The sequence below is a fragment of the Trachypithecus francoisi genome, unplaced genomic scaffold (assembly GCF_009764315.1).
Source record: "Trachypithecus francoisi isolate TF-2019V2 unplaced genomic scaffold, Tfra_2.0 Lachesis_group3, whole genome shotgun sequence".
NCBI lineage: Eukaryota > Metazoa > Chordata > Mammalia > Primates > Cercopithecidae > Trachypithecus > Trachypithecus francoisi.
Genome location: NW_022681468.1, coordinates 28164305 through 28180434, shown reverse-complemented (window position 1 = coordinate 28180434; position 16130 = coordinate 28164305). Strand labels below are relative to the sequence as shown.

The 16130-nt window shown below is 37.7% G+C and overlaps 1 protein-coding gene across 2 annotated transcripts in view; it reads left to right on the top strand.

Annotated features, from left to right (window-relative positions):
* Nucleotides 1–16130, top strand: part of LOC117069250 (neurexin-3-beta) — a 1234533-nt gene that overhangs the window by 335529 nt on the left and 882874 nt on the right. For both annotated transcript variants that reach the window (XM_033187257.1, XM_033187253.1), the window contains one exon: nt 15234–15353. In XM_033187257.1, the coding sequence (XP_033043148.1) occupies nt 15234–15353 (120 nt within the window). The remainder of the gene's footprint in view (nt 1–15233; nt 15354–16130) is intronic.

The following is a 16130-nucleotide window of genomic DNA, read 5'->3' as shown; positions in this document are numbered from 1 at the left end:
TGTGTAACTCTTGGTATCTTTTCTTTAGAGATCTTCAAGCTGTCACACCTCTTGGACAGCAGCAATTGTGGGGAGGTGGCTGAACCCTGTGTTCTTCTGAAAGGGTGACAGATAACCCAGATCAATGCATAAAAAATAGCTATCAAGAGGAGACCTCATGGGGAAAGAAACATGATTCCATTTTGGGGAAGTACCAAAGAGGTTTGACAGCATCCCATACTGTGACTACCCACAAGCACATTAATTTACTCTGGAAATGATGAATACCTCTCCAAGCAGTTGCTGTGGAGGGCAACTTAATTTATTCACCATAGATAGAGGAAAGAACTTGGAAGGTAAAAAAGAGCCAACTGAGCCCTTAATTTATTATTTTCTAGGTCAGGGAGGTCATTTCCTAAAGCAGGACATTTAAGTGCTTGGGCTTTATGAAAGAGAATGTCATTTTCTCTTAACTAGTTTTAAAGTTTTAAATATTTCTGGGCATTTGGGAGACATTAATGTCATTAAAATGTTTCAGAGATTTATATTTTCTATTGGGAATTTTGGTTGAGCACTTTAATTTCCTGTTTTGTGATCTCAGGAAAAGAGTACTCTTGGGGAAGAAGATGATCTGTCATTTTAATCCTGAATACCTTATAAAATACTGCATGTGAGATGTTAGTGAATGTCTACTGCAGAAACTGCTTTGTCCACTATTCAAAGAGGCATCTTACAAAGTCAGTAATGGCCCACTGATCCTATTGTGCCAGGCTGCTATGACTCAGAATAACAAAGGAAGAACAAGCATTTTAGCTGTCTTTTGGCTGATTGTCAAGCAGGAGACTGGGCCTCATAACCTCTGCTGAGTTTGCAATCAGTCCAAATTGTTAAAAGTGGTTAAGGCAAAAGTAACGTTCAAAAAATTACTTTTCATCTAAAAAGATCATTGACTTTGCTGTGACTTAGTTGTTATATACCATGTAGCTAACCAGTACAAGCACCTATCTCTCCAGAAGACATCCACCAATAAAGACTCTCTCTCATTATTTTACCATAACTTTGTTTTTCTTTATTGCCTCTTGGCAGGTTCACATATATTTTAATATATATTTAAATTAAATAAAAGAATATACACTAGTTAGGACTTAAAGTCAGAAGAGGCTTTACAATAGCTTTCAGTTTCAAAGTATAGAGGGCCCTTGTGGCAATACTGTTGTTTTAGACATTATGTTTAATTGTCAAGAAAGATCCACTATGCATCACTCTGCAAATGAAAGGGAGAGAGAAGGGGACAGGATTCCATCTGCAATGCAAGACAATGCAAGGAAGTTGAAGCTCCTTAGGACTGGATTTAGCGAATTAAACTGGACAACTACATCTCTTCCATGACTTTACTATTACTCAGGGTAAGAACTATATGGATTTTGAATTCCCAGAGCTTAGCATATCCTCTCACCTAGAGAATCCAGACATGGCAAAATAATCTGAAAGTTCTCATCCAAAGGAATAATGGTTTGTAGGGAGAAGTGAATGATTGATTTCCATGCCTAAAGTAAATTGTTTACTAAAGTGTAGATACAGATTTAGGGACATAGTGGTTTGGAATATCTTGATGTTTCCTTTTATGGAAGCAGTCTAGGCATCAATATGATTTTAACATTATTACTCCATTGGCAGGAACTTTCCTCCATTCTTGTAACGACTTGACAGTCTCTTTGTTTGTGGCAGGAGCTACTATTCTTTTTAATTATTTGGGGCCATCCTACTCTTTCTCTGTTTTATAGGAAAAGCTTTTAGTTTTTTGTTTCCTAACATTGGGGTGTGGACTGTTACTCACAAGCTGGCTTTTTCAGCTACAAGCTGGCTTTTTCAGCTACAACCTGTGAGTACAGATAGTACTAATTACCATGAAGTACGAAGGGTAGTGAAGATATATGACAAAGAAATGAGGCAGTCGGAAGCCTAGACAAAAATGTATTCAGAAGGAAACATAACAATGAGGTATAAGAAGTGACATAATGAGTCTAGATGAGTCAACAGCTTAAGTCCTCTTGTTATTGTGTGGTTGGGGTAGTGTTTTATTTGTATTTAAGCATTTTTAACTTCTCCGGTGAGTGTGTTGTTCAATTTAACAGGAACTTAGTGTCAGCTATGTGTCCCTGTGTGTCAGGGACTAGGTACTAGGGCTGCTAGGATACTGCAGATGAGATGCGGTCTCTAACTTCAAAGAATTCCACAGATGATCAGCCAATACTTACAATGCAAAGTGAAAACTGCTATCCTAGAGACATGCATCCTGCCATGTGAGCATGAAGGAAGACACTGGATGGTGTAGGGTCGTGGTGGTCATGGGGAGGGCTCAGGGGATATCTTCTCAGAGAGAGTTTGAGCTGGGTCTGAAGGACAAGTAAGTTTTAGATGGATGAACGATGGAAGCATATTCGAGAACTTGGCTTATTTGGGAACCTACAAGAAGCTCAATGTGGCCAAAATAATGTGTGTGTGGGGATATGATAGAAGATAAAATGAGAGAGGTAGGATAGAGACAGGTAATGACAGGCTTTTCCTGTAAGGAGTTGTACTTTATCCCAAGGATGCTGTAAGGAGGACAGAGATTTGGGTTAGATTTTCATTTTATCAAGATCACTCTGACACTAGAATGGAGAAGGGATGATGCAGACAGAAACTAGAAACAGAGAGCAGAGTCAGGAGTGAAGCAGCATATTCCAAGACAGAGGGAAGAGACATGCCCCCAGTGCTTGTTACTTTACCCGGCCAAGGAGGTAAACAAGTTTCCCTTTTGCATGAAACCTCGAAGAACTAGAAAGAAAGTGAACTCTTTCTCCTGTTTGCTGCACACCCCCTCTCCACTGCTACACTGTTGTTCTGGTTAGTAACACATATATTTTCATATTATGACAAAAAATATCAAGGAAGAAGTTTACCAACTTCCCTGGTTTCAGGCCAGAATCTGTATCTCTCTAGGTCAATAGAGGAGATAGGAGCTCTCCATGGTACTCCTGTGATCCACAGGAGGGAGGTTGCCTTGCTGAGCAGTGCAGTCTTTGTATCAGTGTACCTCTGATAGAATGACAGTTTCTATAGAACATTTAGAATTAACTTTCTAATTCCTTTCTGTTTTTTTTTTTTTTTTTTTTTTTTTTTTTTTTTTTTTTTTTTTTTTTTTGAGACGGAGTCTCGCTGTGTCTCCCAGGCTGGAGTGCAGTGGCGCGATCTCAGCTCACTGCAAGCTCCGCCTCCCGGGTTCCCGCCATTCTCCCGCCTCAGCCTCCGAGTAGCTGGGACTACAGGCGCCCACCACTGCGCCCGGCTAGTTTTTTTGTATTTTTAGTAGAGACGGGGTTTCACCGTGTTAGCCAGGAGGGTCTCGATCTCCTGACCTCGTGATCCACCCGCCTCGGCCTCCCAAAGTGCTGGGATTACAGGCTTGAGCCACCGCTCCCGGCCAATTCCTTTCTGTTTTTAAGAAAGGTATTAGTGGAAGGGAAGAGATTCCCTAAAATCCTATTCATGGAAGAAAGGAGCTGCAAAACTATAAAAGAAATATTAAGATTGACCTGTGGGTTGTGAGGCAGATGATGTAAACTATGAGAAATAAAAGAATAAGTCTTTTTTGTATTAGGTGATAAATTAGAATCTTCCTATTCCACCTTTAATTATAACTTCTCTTAGCAAGCTTTATTTCTGAAGTTTAATGACTTTTCTCTAGAAATGTAAGGTGCCCCTCTGCCCAGATGGTGAACAAGTGGTCAGGGGATCCAGGATCCATTGGATCTGGGTGCTAAGTGCTGGCTATTTTGAGAAAGTCAATCAATGTATTGGGTTCAGATGCCTTGAAAATCTCAAGATTCTTTAAAAGCATTTTAGAACAGAGTTAGAATTAGCCAAACACCTTTAGTAGGTAAAAGAAATTTTAATACCACAATTGTCTTTACTATGATGAATATTGTCCTCCACCTAATTTTCTCCCAAACTAAAGATTGTATCAAATTCTCCATTGTATTTTATGTTACAAAATATAGTATTTGACCTACTATAAGTTCTTCAAAATGGTTTCTATTATGGAAAATAATAAGAGAGACAGAAATTAAAGTGAACTTACCATTATTGTTCTTGTGTCCTTTTCCTCCACATTATACAAGAGAGGCATACAAAACAACTGTGTCAGTGTGGCACACTACCGTAATGCATCTTGTTTCTGGACTCCTCATAAACTGTACACTCAACGTAAGTGGGAGGAGGAAACCTGATTATTGTCCTTTCCAGCAGAATTGCTGATAACCTTTATTGAGAGTCTCTTTGATGATGGTATACACTAAGGACTTGGCAGGCTGTATCTCCATTGTGACTACAACCTTACCTGATAGATATTGTTATCTCTGTTTCATAGGTGACTTTATAGGTCTTGCATATGTTCTCTCATTTAATCCTCACACCATATGGTGCAGTAGAAATGTATATCTCTGTTATGCAAATGGGGACACTGAGGTTTAGAGTTTATATCACCAGCCCACAGTCACATTACTAGTAAGTGATTAAACTGGATTTTAAAGCCCATGACCTTTGCCTGTTATGCCATATGGTGTGAGCCTGGATTTGCTTATTTCCAAAGCAGAAAGAGTACGTGGATGACCAGAGAGTATCTGGGAGTATCAGAGAGTATGTCCTCCATGCTGACTTTATGGTAGATGGTTTTCATATCAACACCATTTTGGAAAATTCTGGATAATATTTGCACAATGTTAGAGCAATGTATTTTAAATTACCTCTTTTTTTGTTGAGACTGACCTTTGAAACGCCTTCTCCTTCTCTTTTAAAGTATATTCCACTGCCCCAGCAGACCCCTAGATCAGTGCCTAGAAAACAAGGAAAAGCAGATAGACTCCTCAATTTATATTTTCTAAAGAATCATTGACTTATGAGGGATTGTGTATTACTTTGAAAAGAGTTATTTGGCCTTTGTGACCCAGGTATCCCTTGAAAATAGGGTGGGTTGAAGAAGAAGGCTTCATGCTACCAGCCATCCTCTCACTCTTACAAATACCCTACCTGCAGCAAGTATCAACTCCCACCTCTCTACTGTCATGGAAGTGTGCTGTGGGTAAATCAATTTACTCTCAAGCTGTAACTATTCTTTTTAGATCATTGACCATCAAGAGTAGTGCTGTGCTAGAGCTGGCACTGGCACAGGAATTTCTAGGGATTTTATAAGCCAGTTTACATGATGTAACATGTTATAGCTTGAAATTGACTATGAGTGGAATACTAATAAAACCAACACATGTTACAAATCAGTTTTATTTTCCTTTTCTGGGATACTGGTTGTTAAACATTTACTAGTGATATATCACCAATAAAAGGCCATTGGGGATAAAGACACCTTGAAGCCATCTCAGTCAACCAATTCCCATCCATGGCCATAACCAATTTTACATCCAACGTATTATGAGAGGGTTGAAGTGGTTGAAGAGAATAAGGGTGTTAGTGAAACTGCTCCAAATGTTAGATTTTATTGTTTGTCTTTTTAACTGATGACTCTAGTCATATGGCCTTTTAAAAACTTCCGTTTGAGAAGAGGAAGCCATAAACATCTGAACATGCTTGAGAAGAGTGGTTTTGATGCCTTCCTTATCTTTGGTAAGGCATAGGTCCTGACTTCAAGACAAAAAGCATGATCTTGGGAATACAACCACCCTTAGGTCTTTCTGCCAATGAAATTTTACAATAAGATTTAGGACCCTATTCTCTGGCATTGCCTTATTTTCTATAAAATGGGACCTAGTGTATTCACGTCTCAGTGGATTCACTTGACGTTTTTAAGGGATTGTTGCTTTCTTATTTTAAAGCTAAATATAAGTGAATTTGGCTACCTCCAGTTAAAATGAATAGATTTTATGTTGCCTGTAAATGACTCTCTTCAGAAAAGCCAATGGGGCTCAACACTGTAAATTTAGAAATACTCTGAAAGCTATGGAAGTAGCTTTGCTGAAGGGTCCAAGACATATATTCAGCTAAGTGAATAGGCTATCCTTATTATCAGGAATACCCTCTGTATTAGTTAGGGTTCTCCAGAGAGCTATCCTATGCATGCTATATAGGATATATACATCTTATCTTTTTATATATATATAGGAATTTATATATGTATATATAGGAATTGGCTCACATTATTATGAAGGCCAAGAAACTCCACAGTCCACTGTCTGTATGCTAGAGAACAAAACAGTTGGATTCTGGGAATGGGGGTGGCAGGGGCAGAAGTGGCATGATAGAGTAAGTTCTGCTGTGATTTGAAAAGCCCAAAAACCGGGAGCATCAGTGTCCAATGTCTCACCTCAAGCAAAGAAAGTGAATTCGCCCTTCCTCTGCCTTTTTCTTTTATTCATAATAGGACCACAACAGATTGGATGATGCCCACTCACATTGAGGACCATCTACTTTATTCTCTTTACCAGTTAAAATGCTAATCTTATTTGTAAATACCCTCAAAGACATACCTGGAAACAATATTTCATTATTATTATATATAATGACCAGGTATCTGGGCATCCCTTAGCTCAGTCAATTCGACACATAAAATTAGGCATCACATTCTCCTGAAGCCTCTCAACTCTTTAATTTTTATATTTTAGCAGTAGAGACTATAGATTGCTCAGGTAGGCAGTAAGAGTCTTTCATAATTCATTTGCATTTTCAAAAATTTCCCTGTAGGGTTTCTATAGACTTATTTATACGAGACTTATATAAATACACACACATACACATATATCTATGTATATTCATCTTTTCTGTGCTTTTTTCCTTCCACCCAACTACTGTTCACTCATTTTTTCCCTATAAAACAATGTAAATTTAAAAATGTGAAAGTAGAAAGATTAGGCACTTACCAGGGTAGAAAATTAAGTCGAAGGTGGAAGATCTCTTTAGACAGTTCATAGCTTGTATTAGTCTGTTCTCACGTTGCTAATAAAGATATACCCAAGACTGAGTAATTTATAAAGAAAAAGAAGCTTAAAGGACTCAGTTCCACATGGCTGGGCAGGCCTCACAATCATGGTGGAAGGCAAAAGGGGAGCAAACTCACATCTTACGTGGCAGCAGGCAAGAAAGAATTTGTGTAGGGGAACTCCCCTTTATAGACCCATCAGATCTCATGAGACTTATTCACTATCATGAGAACAGCATGGGAAAAACCCACCCCCATGATTCAGTTACGTCCTTCTGGGCCCCTCCCACAACACATGGGAATTATGGGAGCTACAATTCAAGATGAGATTTGGGTGGGGACACAGACAACCATATCACCAATACTCATAATGCTCCTTCCCATAGAAGCTGTGGTTTGTTGGGACAGGCAAACCCTTTGGTTAACACAGAGTTCTACTATGATAACTTCACATTTAGGTTACACCCATAGAGTCTAAGCCCTTTGACTTAAGCCCTTCACTCCTTGTGATTAAAGTTAGTGAAGGTTGATAGATCAGCCTTACCTCATCCTCACTCCTGGGTCACCAGCCTCGGCCCTCTAAAGGAGTGCACATTGAGAAGACAAACTTGATATGGTCTCCAGCCTGTCACTTCTTCTTTTCCCCCTTACCCCCTACCCCTGCACCCTACATTTCTCCATCCACTTCTTGTCTGGTTAGAACTAGCTGGTGCTGCTTTAGCACTATTTATGAATTTCAAATTGGGATGTTTGAAACATAGGTTTGGTTAAGTCTTACTTGGGCAATAACAGGGAAAGTGCATTCTGATACTAGTGTTGTGAGCTTTAGGAAGAGAGTCTGTTTCAAGGACCTACAAGCAATAAAAGATAATCTATCAACTTTTGATTTTCTAGGCCATGAAGAGGAATTGACTAAATCAGTGCACACGTACTGCAAGGGTGGATTCTTGAGCAGTGTGACAGGCATAAAATGGTTGTATCAGACAATTCTTAATGAGAGAAACAATCCCACATTCAAGAAAAATGATAGGAAATTTGTGGCAGCCATCAGAATTATTTGAGAAATAAAATGATAAAGGAAAGAGATGCAGTTTCATGTTTTCCAGCAAACTAAAAGCAGAGTTGGAAATTAGAAACAGAAGTATTACCACCATTGACATCTTATTTAGTCTTTCCAGACACATTTCTGTTGTCTTGTCACTTTCTCTAGTATACAAAGAAAGTCACCATCTTTTTTCATAGGGATATGTGACTATGTCAGTGAGAGTTAATCACATATCAAGAGCAAAAGTAATTTATACCATTCCTATACAGGAACTTCCCAAGGCCTTTCAATGTTTAAGATATTAATAATTAATAATGACAATGATAAAAAAGACTTTGTAAATATGTAATTATATAGATTTGTGCTATCTAAGAATGTCTGGAATTTTATGTTGATTTGGAAGAGTGTTTTAAGAAAAATTATAATTATTAAGTCCCTAGGATTGTTTGTTATGCTTTTAAACATTTATTTGATACAGATTTCTATCCATAAAATTGGACAAAACTAGATCTTCCTGTTTAGTTTTAATTGAATTGAAATGGTATTTGAAAGTTTTCCTTGTAAAAAACAAAAACAAAAACAAATCCTTACATCAGGATGTCACCTTTACCCAGTTGTAGGTTAGAAATACCTTAAGTCACTTTTATTAATCCAATGACACCACACGTGCACATACCCCACTCTGGCTTACCCACATCCGTGAGAGTTTCGGTGAGTGGGCTGCACAATTGGCAGGCTTGGGTTTGAGACCTCACCCTCTCACTTGCCACCTATGGATTTTGGGGAAAATTATGTCACTTTTCTGTGCCTCAGTTTACTTTTCTGAAATCTTTGCCTTTTGATTCAATCAACAGTTTAAAAATTATTTAAATTTGAAATTATGGACATCTCCTATGAGAAAATCATTTCTGTTTCTCTGATTCTTTACTACTTTAATTATATTTGCTTTACTATGTGCTTATGAAGATTAATTGAATCAATATCTTAAAAGCATTTAGTATAGTGTCTCATTCATAATAAGTGCTAGGTAAGCTGTGTCCACTGTTATATCATCTATCCTCTTTCTGATTTGTACAAGATTATTTGATATCAATATATGTGTGGTGGGAAGCGCTGTTGAAGCTTTTGTTTTTTTCCCCTCCATTTTTTTTGACACACTGCTATGTGAAATGCATACATTAAATACATTGACATAAAATAGACTCTGTTTAGGAAAGGATATACTCAAATAGGTTGAAGTAAGAATAGGAACTTATAAAATGATCGTCTAGAAATTGTTCTAGAGTCTAGCCCAGACTCTCATTCATTCAATAGTTATTACATACTATACCTGGGCTTGGGAATACCAAAGAGTTCTTGTCAACATCTAGTGAGACTGAAATCAAAGGACACATGGCCAATTAAATACCACCACTCCACCCATCCTAAGAAAAAAATATAAACAAAAACAGTTTTAAGTAAGAGATTACTTATGTGAGCTCTTATCGGTAAATTCTAGGATAAATTGCTATAAGAACCATTTTGCTTTAAATTCTAAATGGATGGCTTAATTTCTTTCTTTATTTTTTCTTTGTTATTTAGTTCTTTCTTTTATTCAATAATGTTTTGCATATTTTGAATAGAGCCCTCACGCCATACCAAATACAATATCAGAAATTAGAGTTGTAAAGGCGACCAAGGCAGACAAGGCTTCTGCCCTTGAGAGGCCTACGGTCCACTAGGATTTGAAAGACAGTGAGGAACTTAATAGTACTGACAAAAACCAGACACATTGACCAGTGGAACAGGATAGAGACCCCCAAAATAAACCTATGCATTATGGTTAACTGTTTTTTTTAAACAAAGGTGCCACAAGTATACAATGGAGAAAGGATACAATAAATGGTATTGGACAAAATAGATATTTACATGCAGAAAAATAAAATTGGATCCCTTTTTATACCATATACAAAAATCATCTCAAAATATATTAAAGATTCAAATGTTAGACCTGAAACTATAAAACTACTAGAAGAAAACATACAGGAAGTGCTCCATTACATTGTTTCTGGGCAAGGATTTATTGGATGTGACTTCAAAATATAGGCAACATAAACAAATGAGATTGCATGAAACTAGAAAGCTTCTGCACATCAAGAAAACAATTGAGTGAAGAAATAACCCATAGATTGGGAGAAAATATTTGTAAAGCATATATCTGATAAGGTGCTGTTATCCGAAATATATGAGATGCAAACAACTCAATAAGAAAACAAATACCCCAATCAAAAAATGAACAAAGAATCTAACTAGATACTTAAAAGAAGACGTGCAAATGGCCAACAGATATATGAAAAAATGCTCAACGTCACTCATCTTTGGGACAATGCAAATTAAAACCACAATGAGATATCACCTCGCACCTGTTAGAATAGCTATTATCAAAAAGACAAAAAAAAAAAAAAACAATTATTGGCAAATTGGGGAACAGGGAACACTTGTGCATTGTTGGTGGGAATGTAAATTAACATAACCATTATGGAAAACAGAATGGAGTTTCCTCAGAAAACTAAAAATAGAATTACCATATGATTCAGCAATCCTGCTTCTGGGTTTCAATCCAAAAGAATTGAAGGCAGTACTCCAAAGAGATATCTGCACTCCCATGTTCATTGGAGCATTATTCACAATATCTAAGAATTAGAAGGAACCTGGGTGTTCATTCTCAGATGAATGGATAAAGAAGACGTAGTATATGTACATGATGCAATGCCTTTGCTCATTTTTTGATTGGGCTATTTGTTTTCTTATTATGAGTTGTTTGAATTTCTTATATATTTTAGACAATAGCCCCTTAACAGATTGTTTTATTAGGTCTTAAAAAAAGTGGGAAGGCCAGGTGCAGTGGCTCCTGCCTGAATCCCAGCACTTTAGGAGGCCGAGGCGGGTGGATCACGAGGTCAAGAGATTGAGACCATCCTGGCCAACATGATGAAACCCCATCTTTACTAAAAATACAAAACTTAGCCAGGCATGGTGGCGTGTGCCTGTAGTCCCAGGTACTGGGGAGGCTGAGGCAGGAAAATCGCTTGAACCCGGGTGGCAGAGGTTGCAGTGAGCCGAGATTGTGCCACTGCACTCCAACCTGGCGACAGAGCAAGACTCCATCTAAAAAAAAAAAAAAAGTGGGAAATTCTCTCTCATTTACAACAACATGGATGAACTTGGAGGATATTATGCCAAGTGAAATAAGCCAGACACAAAAAGACAGATACCACATGATCTCACTTATATGTGGAATCTAAGAAATTTGAACTCATAGAAGTAGAGAACAGAATAGTGGCTATAGGAGACTGGGGGAGGGGATGGATGGAAAAATAAGAGATGTTGATCCATGGGTACAAAGTTTCAATTAGAAAAGAGGAATAGGCTTTGGTAGTCTATTGCATAGAATGGTGACTACAACAAATAATAATGTATTTTAAATTTCAAAATCGTTAGAAGAATAGATGTTAAATGTTTTCACCACAAAAAAGTGCTAAGATTGTGAGGTGATTGATTTGTTAATTAGCTTGATTTAACCATTCCATGTGTAAACATATATTAAAATGTAACATTGTATCCCGTAAATATAAACAACTATTTCAATTAAAAAGAAATTAATTTAATTACAGGCCACATAATTGTTATGAGTTAAGTAAATAGGGAAACATGATGAAGAGTAAATGTCCTGCTAATGGGGGCTTCCTTCAGTAGGATAGTTTGGAGAAAGCTCATTTTGAGCTGAAACTTGAAGAATAAAAACGAAATTTGAATCTGGAGAAAACACAATTAAGGCCATGGGTCCAGCAAAAAGAACAAAGGAACTTGAAGGTAGGGGTGGGCATGAAGTGTTAAGGCAGTGGTCCGGGAATATGAGAAGACATCTGAACCACCCGGAGGGCTTGTTACAACGCACATTTCTCAATTCTGCCCCCAGTCAGTAGGTCTGGGTACAGCCTTAAAGTGTGTTTTTCTCATAAGCTTCCAGGAGATGCAGTTGCTGCTGGTTTAGGAGCAACACTCTGGGAATCATTGTGTTAGGAATTAAAAGCAGGAGAGGGCTGTAGTGCTATGAGCTAGGGACATATAGTAAGAAATAAGATTGGAGAAGGAGGCAGGGGCTCTTAGGAGCTCAATCTTGAAAGGAAGTTCAAGGTTTGTTCCAGGTTGATGAGAAGTTGAAAGTTCTGTTAAGTCCTTAGTGACAATACTGTTGTTCTTGAATGCTTACAATGTAGTCAGTCTTCCAGTACTCTCTGATTCTACATGGCCTTTGCCCCTTAATGCAAGTGAAGCAAATTCGGTGGAATTAATAAATAACCTATAATCCCCGCCCTGTATTTGGTACCCGATGAGCTTTTGACAAACGGAAAAGATTACTCACTTTGCAGAGTGGAGACATGCTCCTACATTCAGGTTTTGGAATCATGGTACAGCAAATGAAGGGTAGTTACAATTCAGATCACCCCAACATTTACTGATACACTGTTTCTGCACCTGCAGGATAGACTTAGTGCCACAAGGACCTAACCAGAGAATATTACCTGATTTCTAATAGCAAGCACCTTTCAAACTTTTGATGATAAAATAGTAAAAACATAAAGCAATTAGAGGATCATATGAGGAGAAGACAGTGCAATGTGTAATAAAGTGCTAAATTGAATATTATATACAAAAATTAACAATGCAGATAAAAATTGCTATGGCCACACAAAAGTGGGAGAATTATTGTTTGAAGTTATTGACTAATGTTTCATTTGAAGAAGGCATTCAGGCTGGTCCTTAGAAAATGGTTAAAATTTGGCAGTTAGAGGGAAGGCAAAAGACATGGAAAAGGCTTCATCTTTAGATTCAATCAGCATTCAAAGAATTATTGTGTTTTCCCAGAGTTTTTGCTGTTTTACTGCCATTTACAGTAAAACCTTCCATGTGTTCCTGATTATCGAGTACAATTGAATTACTAACCAATTGTGTGGTGAGAGTTGTTTGGCCAGGGAGCCCCTGTGGACTTCTCAGAAGCTTTTATCCTTTGAAAGAAGCTGTCCTGATTTACCATTGTTAGTGAAACTTGTATAACACAATGCTCAAGTTTAAGACCCACTGAGTACATGACCACGTACCTCCTTTCATCTCTACATGGGGCAACCACATGGCCAATAGGAGCTACAGAAACCCAGCAGCAGTGCTGTAACCCCAGCGTTAGTAATTGTTTTGAACTTTCTTATGTCATGTCCTCATAGCATTGTATTATGAGTGATGGCCTGCCTTGCTTCCACCCTTCACGAATAAATGCAAAACGCCTTGCCACCCAGAAGACGAACACTTTGTAGTCGTACATCTCTTTTGAACATGCATCTTTAGGACCCTGTGTTCTTTTATTTCAATATTCTTGCTTTTGTGAGGCTTAGGTTAGAAACTGTGAAATATGCTGTTATTGCAATGGTTATATGTTTTACTCTGTGATATGCTTTTATGCATTAGTTCCCGACATATATTTGGTGAGTCAAAGGGCTCATTTCCTTTGCTGAGATTCTCTGGGAAATTCATGGAGTTATCCCGAATATTAAGATATTTCCTGTGAGTCCAGATACTCCTAAAGGTATAGATTTATCTTTAATCCCAAAGTTAAGGCAGAAAATATCAGAAAAGAGAGAGAATGGTTGAAGAGAAGTGCCAGGCTGACCAAAAGAGAGAGTTTAATGGCAATCTGTAAGAGACAGATCATCAAAAAATTTTAATGCCCTGCTCATATCAGTGAAAGATTTTGAGAATACCTTCAAAATAAGTAAACTTATTTATAAGTTATATACATGTACTATTATTCTTATATATTAACATATGAAAGACACACAGAAATAGAAATAATTTAGAATTAATTAAAAGAAACACAATTTCCAATATTTTCTTTCTATAGCACAAATGATTCTCTTTTGCATGTTCCAGCGCACGCACACTCCATTTAAGAGAATTTGTTTTTAACTGGGCGCAGTGGTTCAATCCTGTAATCCCAGCACTTTGGGAGGCCGAGGCAGGCAGATCACGAGGTCAGGAAATCGAGACCATCCTGGCCAACATGGTGAAACCCTGTCTCTACTAAAAATAAAAAAAAAATTAGCTGAGTGTAGTGGCGTATGCCTGTAATCCCAGCTACTCGGGAGGCTGAGGCAGGAGAATAGCTTGAAGCCGGGAGGTGGAGATTGCAGTGAGCCGAGATAGTGCTACTGCACTCCAGCCTGGCAACAGAGTGAGAGTGTCTCGACAACAACAACAAAAGAATCCATTTTTAGAGTACCTGGAGCAGCAGTGTGCTGTAGTGCAATGGCTCTCAAACTTCAGACTGCATTCGAATGTTCTGGAAGCTTATAAAAACAGATGTATGCCTCCCTGCAAAAGTTTCTAATTCAGTGGGTCTGGGATGAGCTCCAAGTGTTTGCATTCCTGACACGTTCCTGAGAACTACACGTTAAGAACCACTAGTATATTCGACAGCATGGGTTTTAGAGTTAGTTTACCTAAGTTGGACATCAGCATCCTTCAATTACCAAATATGTGACCTTGAGTAAATTACCATGCCTTCCTGAGCTCAGTTTTTTAAAATCTGTAAATTGGAGGTAATCATAACTCTTAGATTACCTAGAAAGCTCAGCGAGATAATGTAAATAATGTAAATGTTTAGTACCCAGTACTCCCCTCCTACAAAACATCAACACATGCTGGCTGCTAAATCCTCCTTCTTCTCCTTCTTTTCATCATTATCAATATCATTAAACATCTTTTTTATGTCACAAGGTAGACATAGGGACTTTTGGTTTCAGGATTAAAAAAACATTGTGCCTTAATTTATAAGAATCATGGGAATGAATTGTTTTTCTGCGTTAGCATTCTATATTAAAAAGACTATAATCCAAATGAGATATCTTTCTAGTTGAAAGGTAGAGATGAAGCTATTTTGCAAAGTCAACCCAAAGGAGAACAGTGTGTTCAGCCCTCTCCCTTCTGTGTGTAACTGTTGATAGTTTGTGGCTAAGTGTGTATTTCCGTCATCTTTTGTATATACTGAGTTTTTGTTGCATGAGATTGAGTTGACAATTTTGGTGCTGTGTCTTCAAATGTTTGGGGGCATGAGAATGGTAAATTCAGGTCATTTCTTTGAATCTAATTTTTAACATTTCTTCTCTCTCTCCTTTTTCTTTTTTTCCCCCTCTTCTTGTGCATCACTAGGACCCAGTACCACCTGCCAGGAAGATTCATGTGCCAACCAGGGGGTCTGCATGCAACAGTGGGAGGGCTTCACCTGTGATTGTTCTATGACCTCATATTCCGGAAACCAGTGCAATGATCGTAAGTACAGCAGCCTTTCATACTGGAACTTTGTCAAGGTGTTCAGAGATTTGGAGAATCTTAAGGGACAATATATAAAAGGATGACTCTTCTGAAAGATTCATAAGTAATTCTCTCCTCCAGGAACTTGGGAAGTAAATGACTAGTGTTCTTATGAGACGAGTGAAGAGATGTGTCTTGCTTAACAACCCTAAATGTTCTCCCACTTGCTTACTCCCTGTGTGTTTTCTTTAGATTAGAATAGCGACTGACAAACAATAACCACAGCAGCAAAACCAATTCAGGCAATATTTTTGTTGTAAGGGCTTCAGGTCTTCATGAATTAAATCACCTTATCTTATTGAATTTAACTCCAAATTGGTTAATAATTTTGAGACTCTTTCCTTTTGCATTGCCTAGAATGTTGATGCTATTTAAAGGGTATAGCTGTTTTCTCAAAAGGTTTGAGTTCTCTGAATTTCTTAGGCCTTCCAAATGACAAAGATATTCAAGAGTTTACTTTTTACAATTAGCAAAGCTTAAAGCATTCTTGGGTATCTTTCAGGTATAGGGCAGAAATTCTCTCTGACTAAGTTTATTAGTATCTGTTTGGTTTATATACTCATAGCTATTCTGTATGTTTGTGTGTGTATATATATATGTGTGTGTATATACATGTATGTATGTATTTTCTATTTTGTGAGTGTGTGTGTGTGTGCATATATATATATATATATATATGTATATGTATATATATTGTGTATTTGGTTTTTATTGGAAGAGAGTCTTATGATTGTT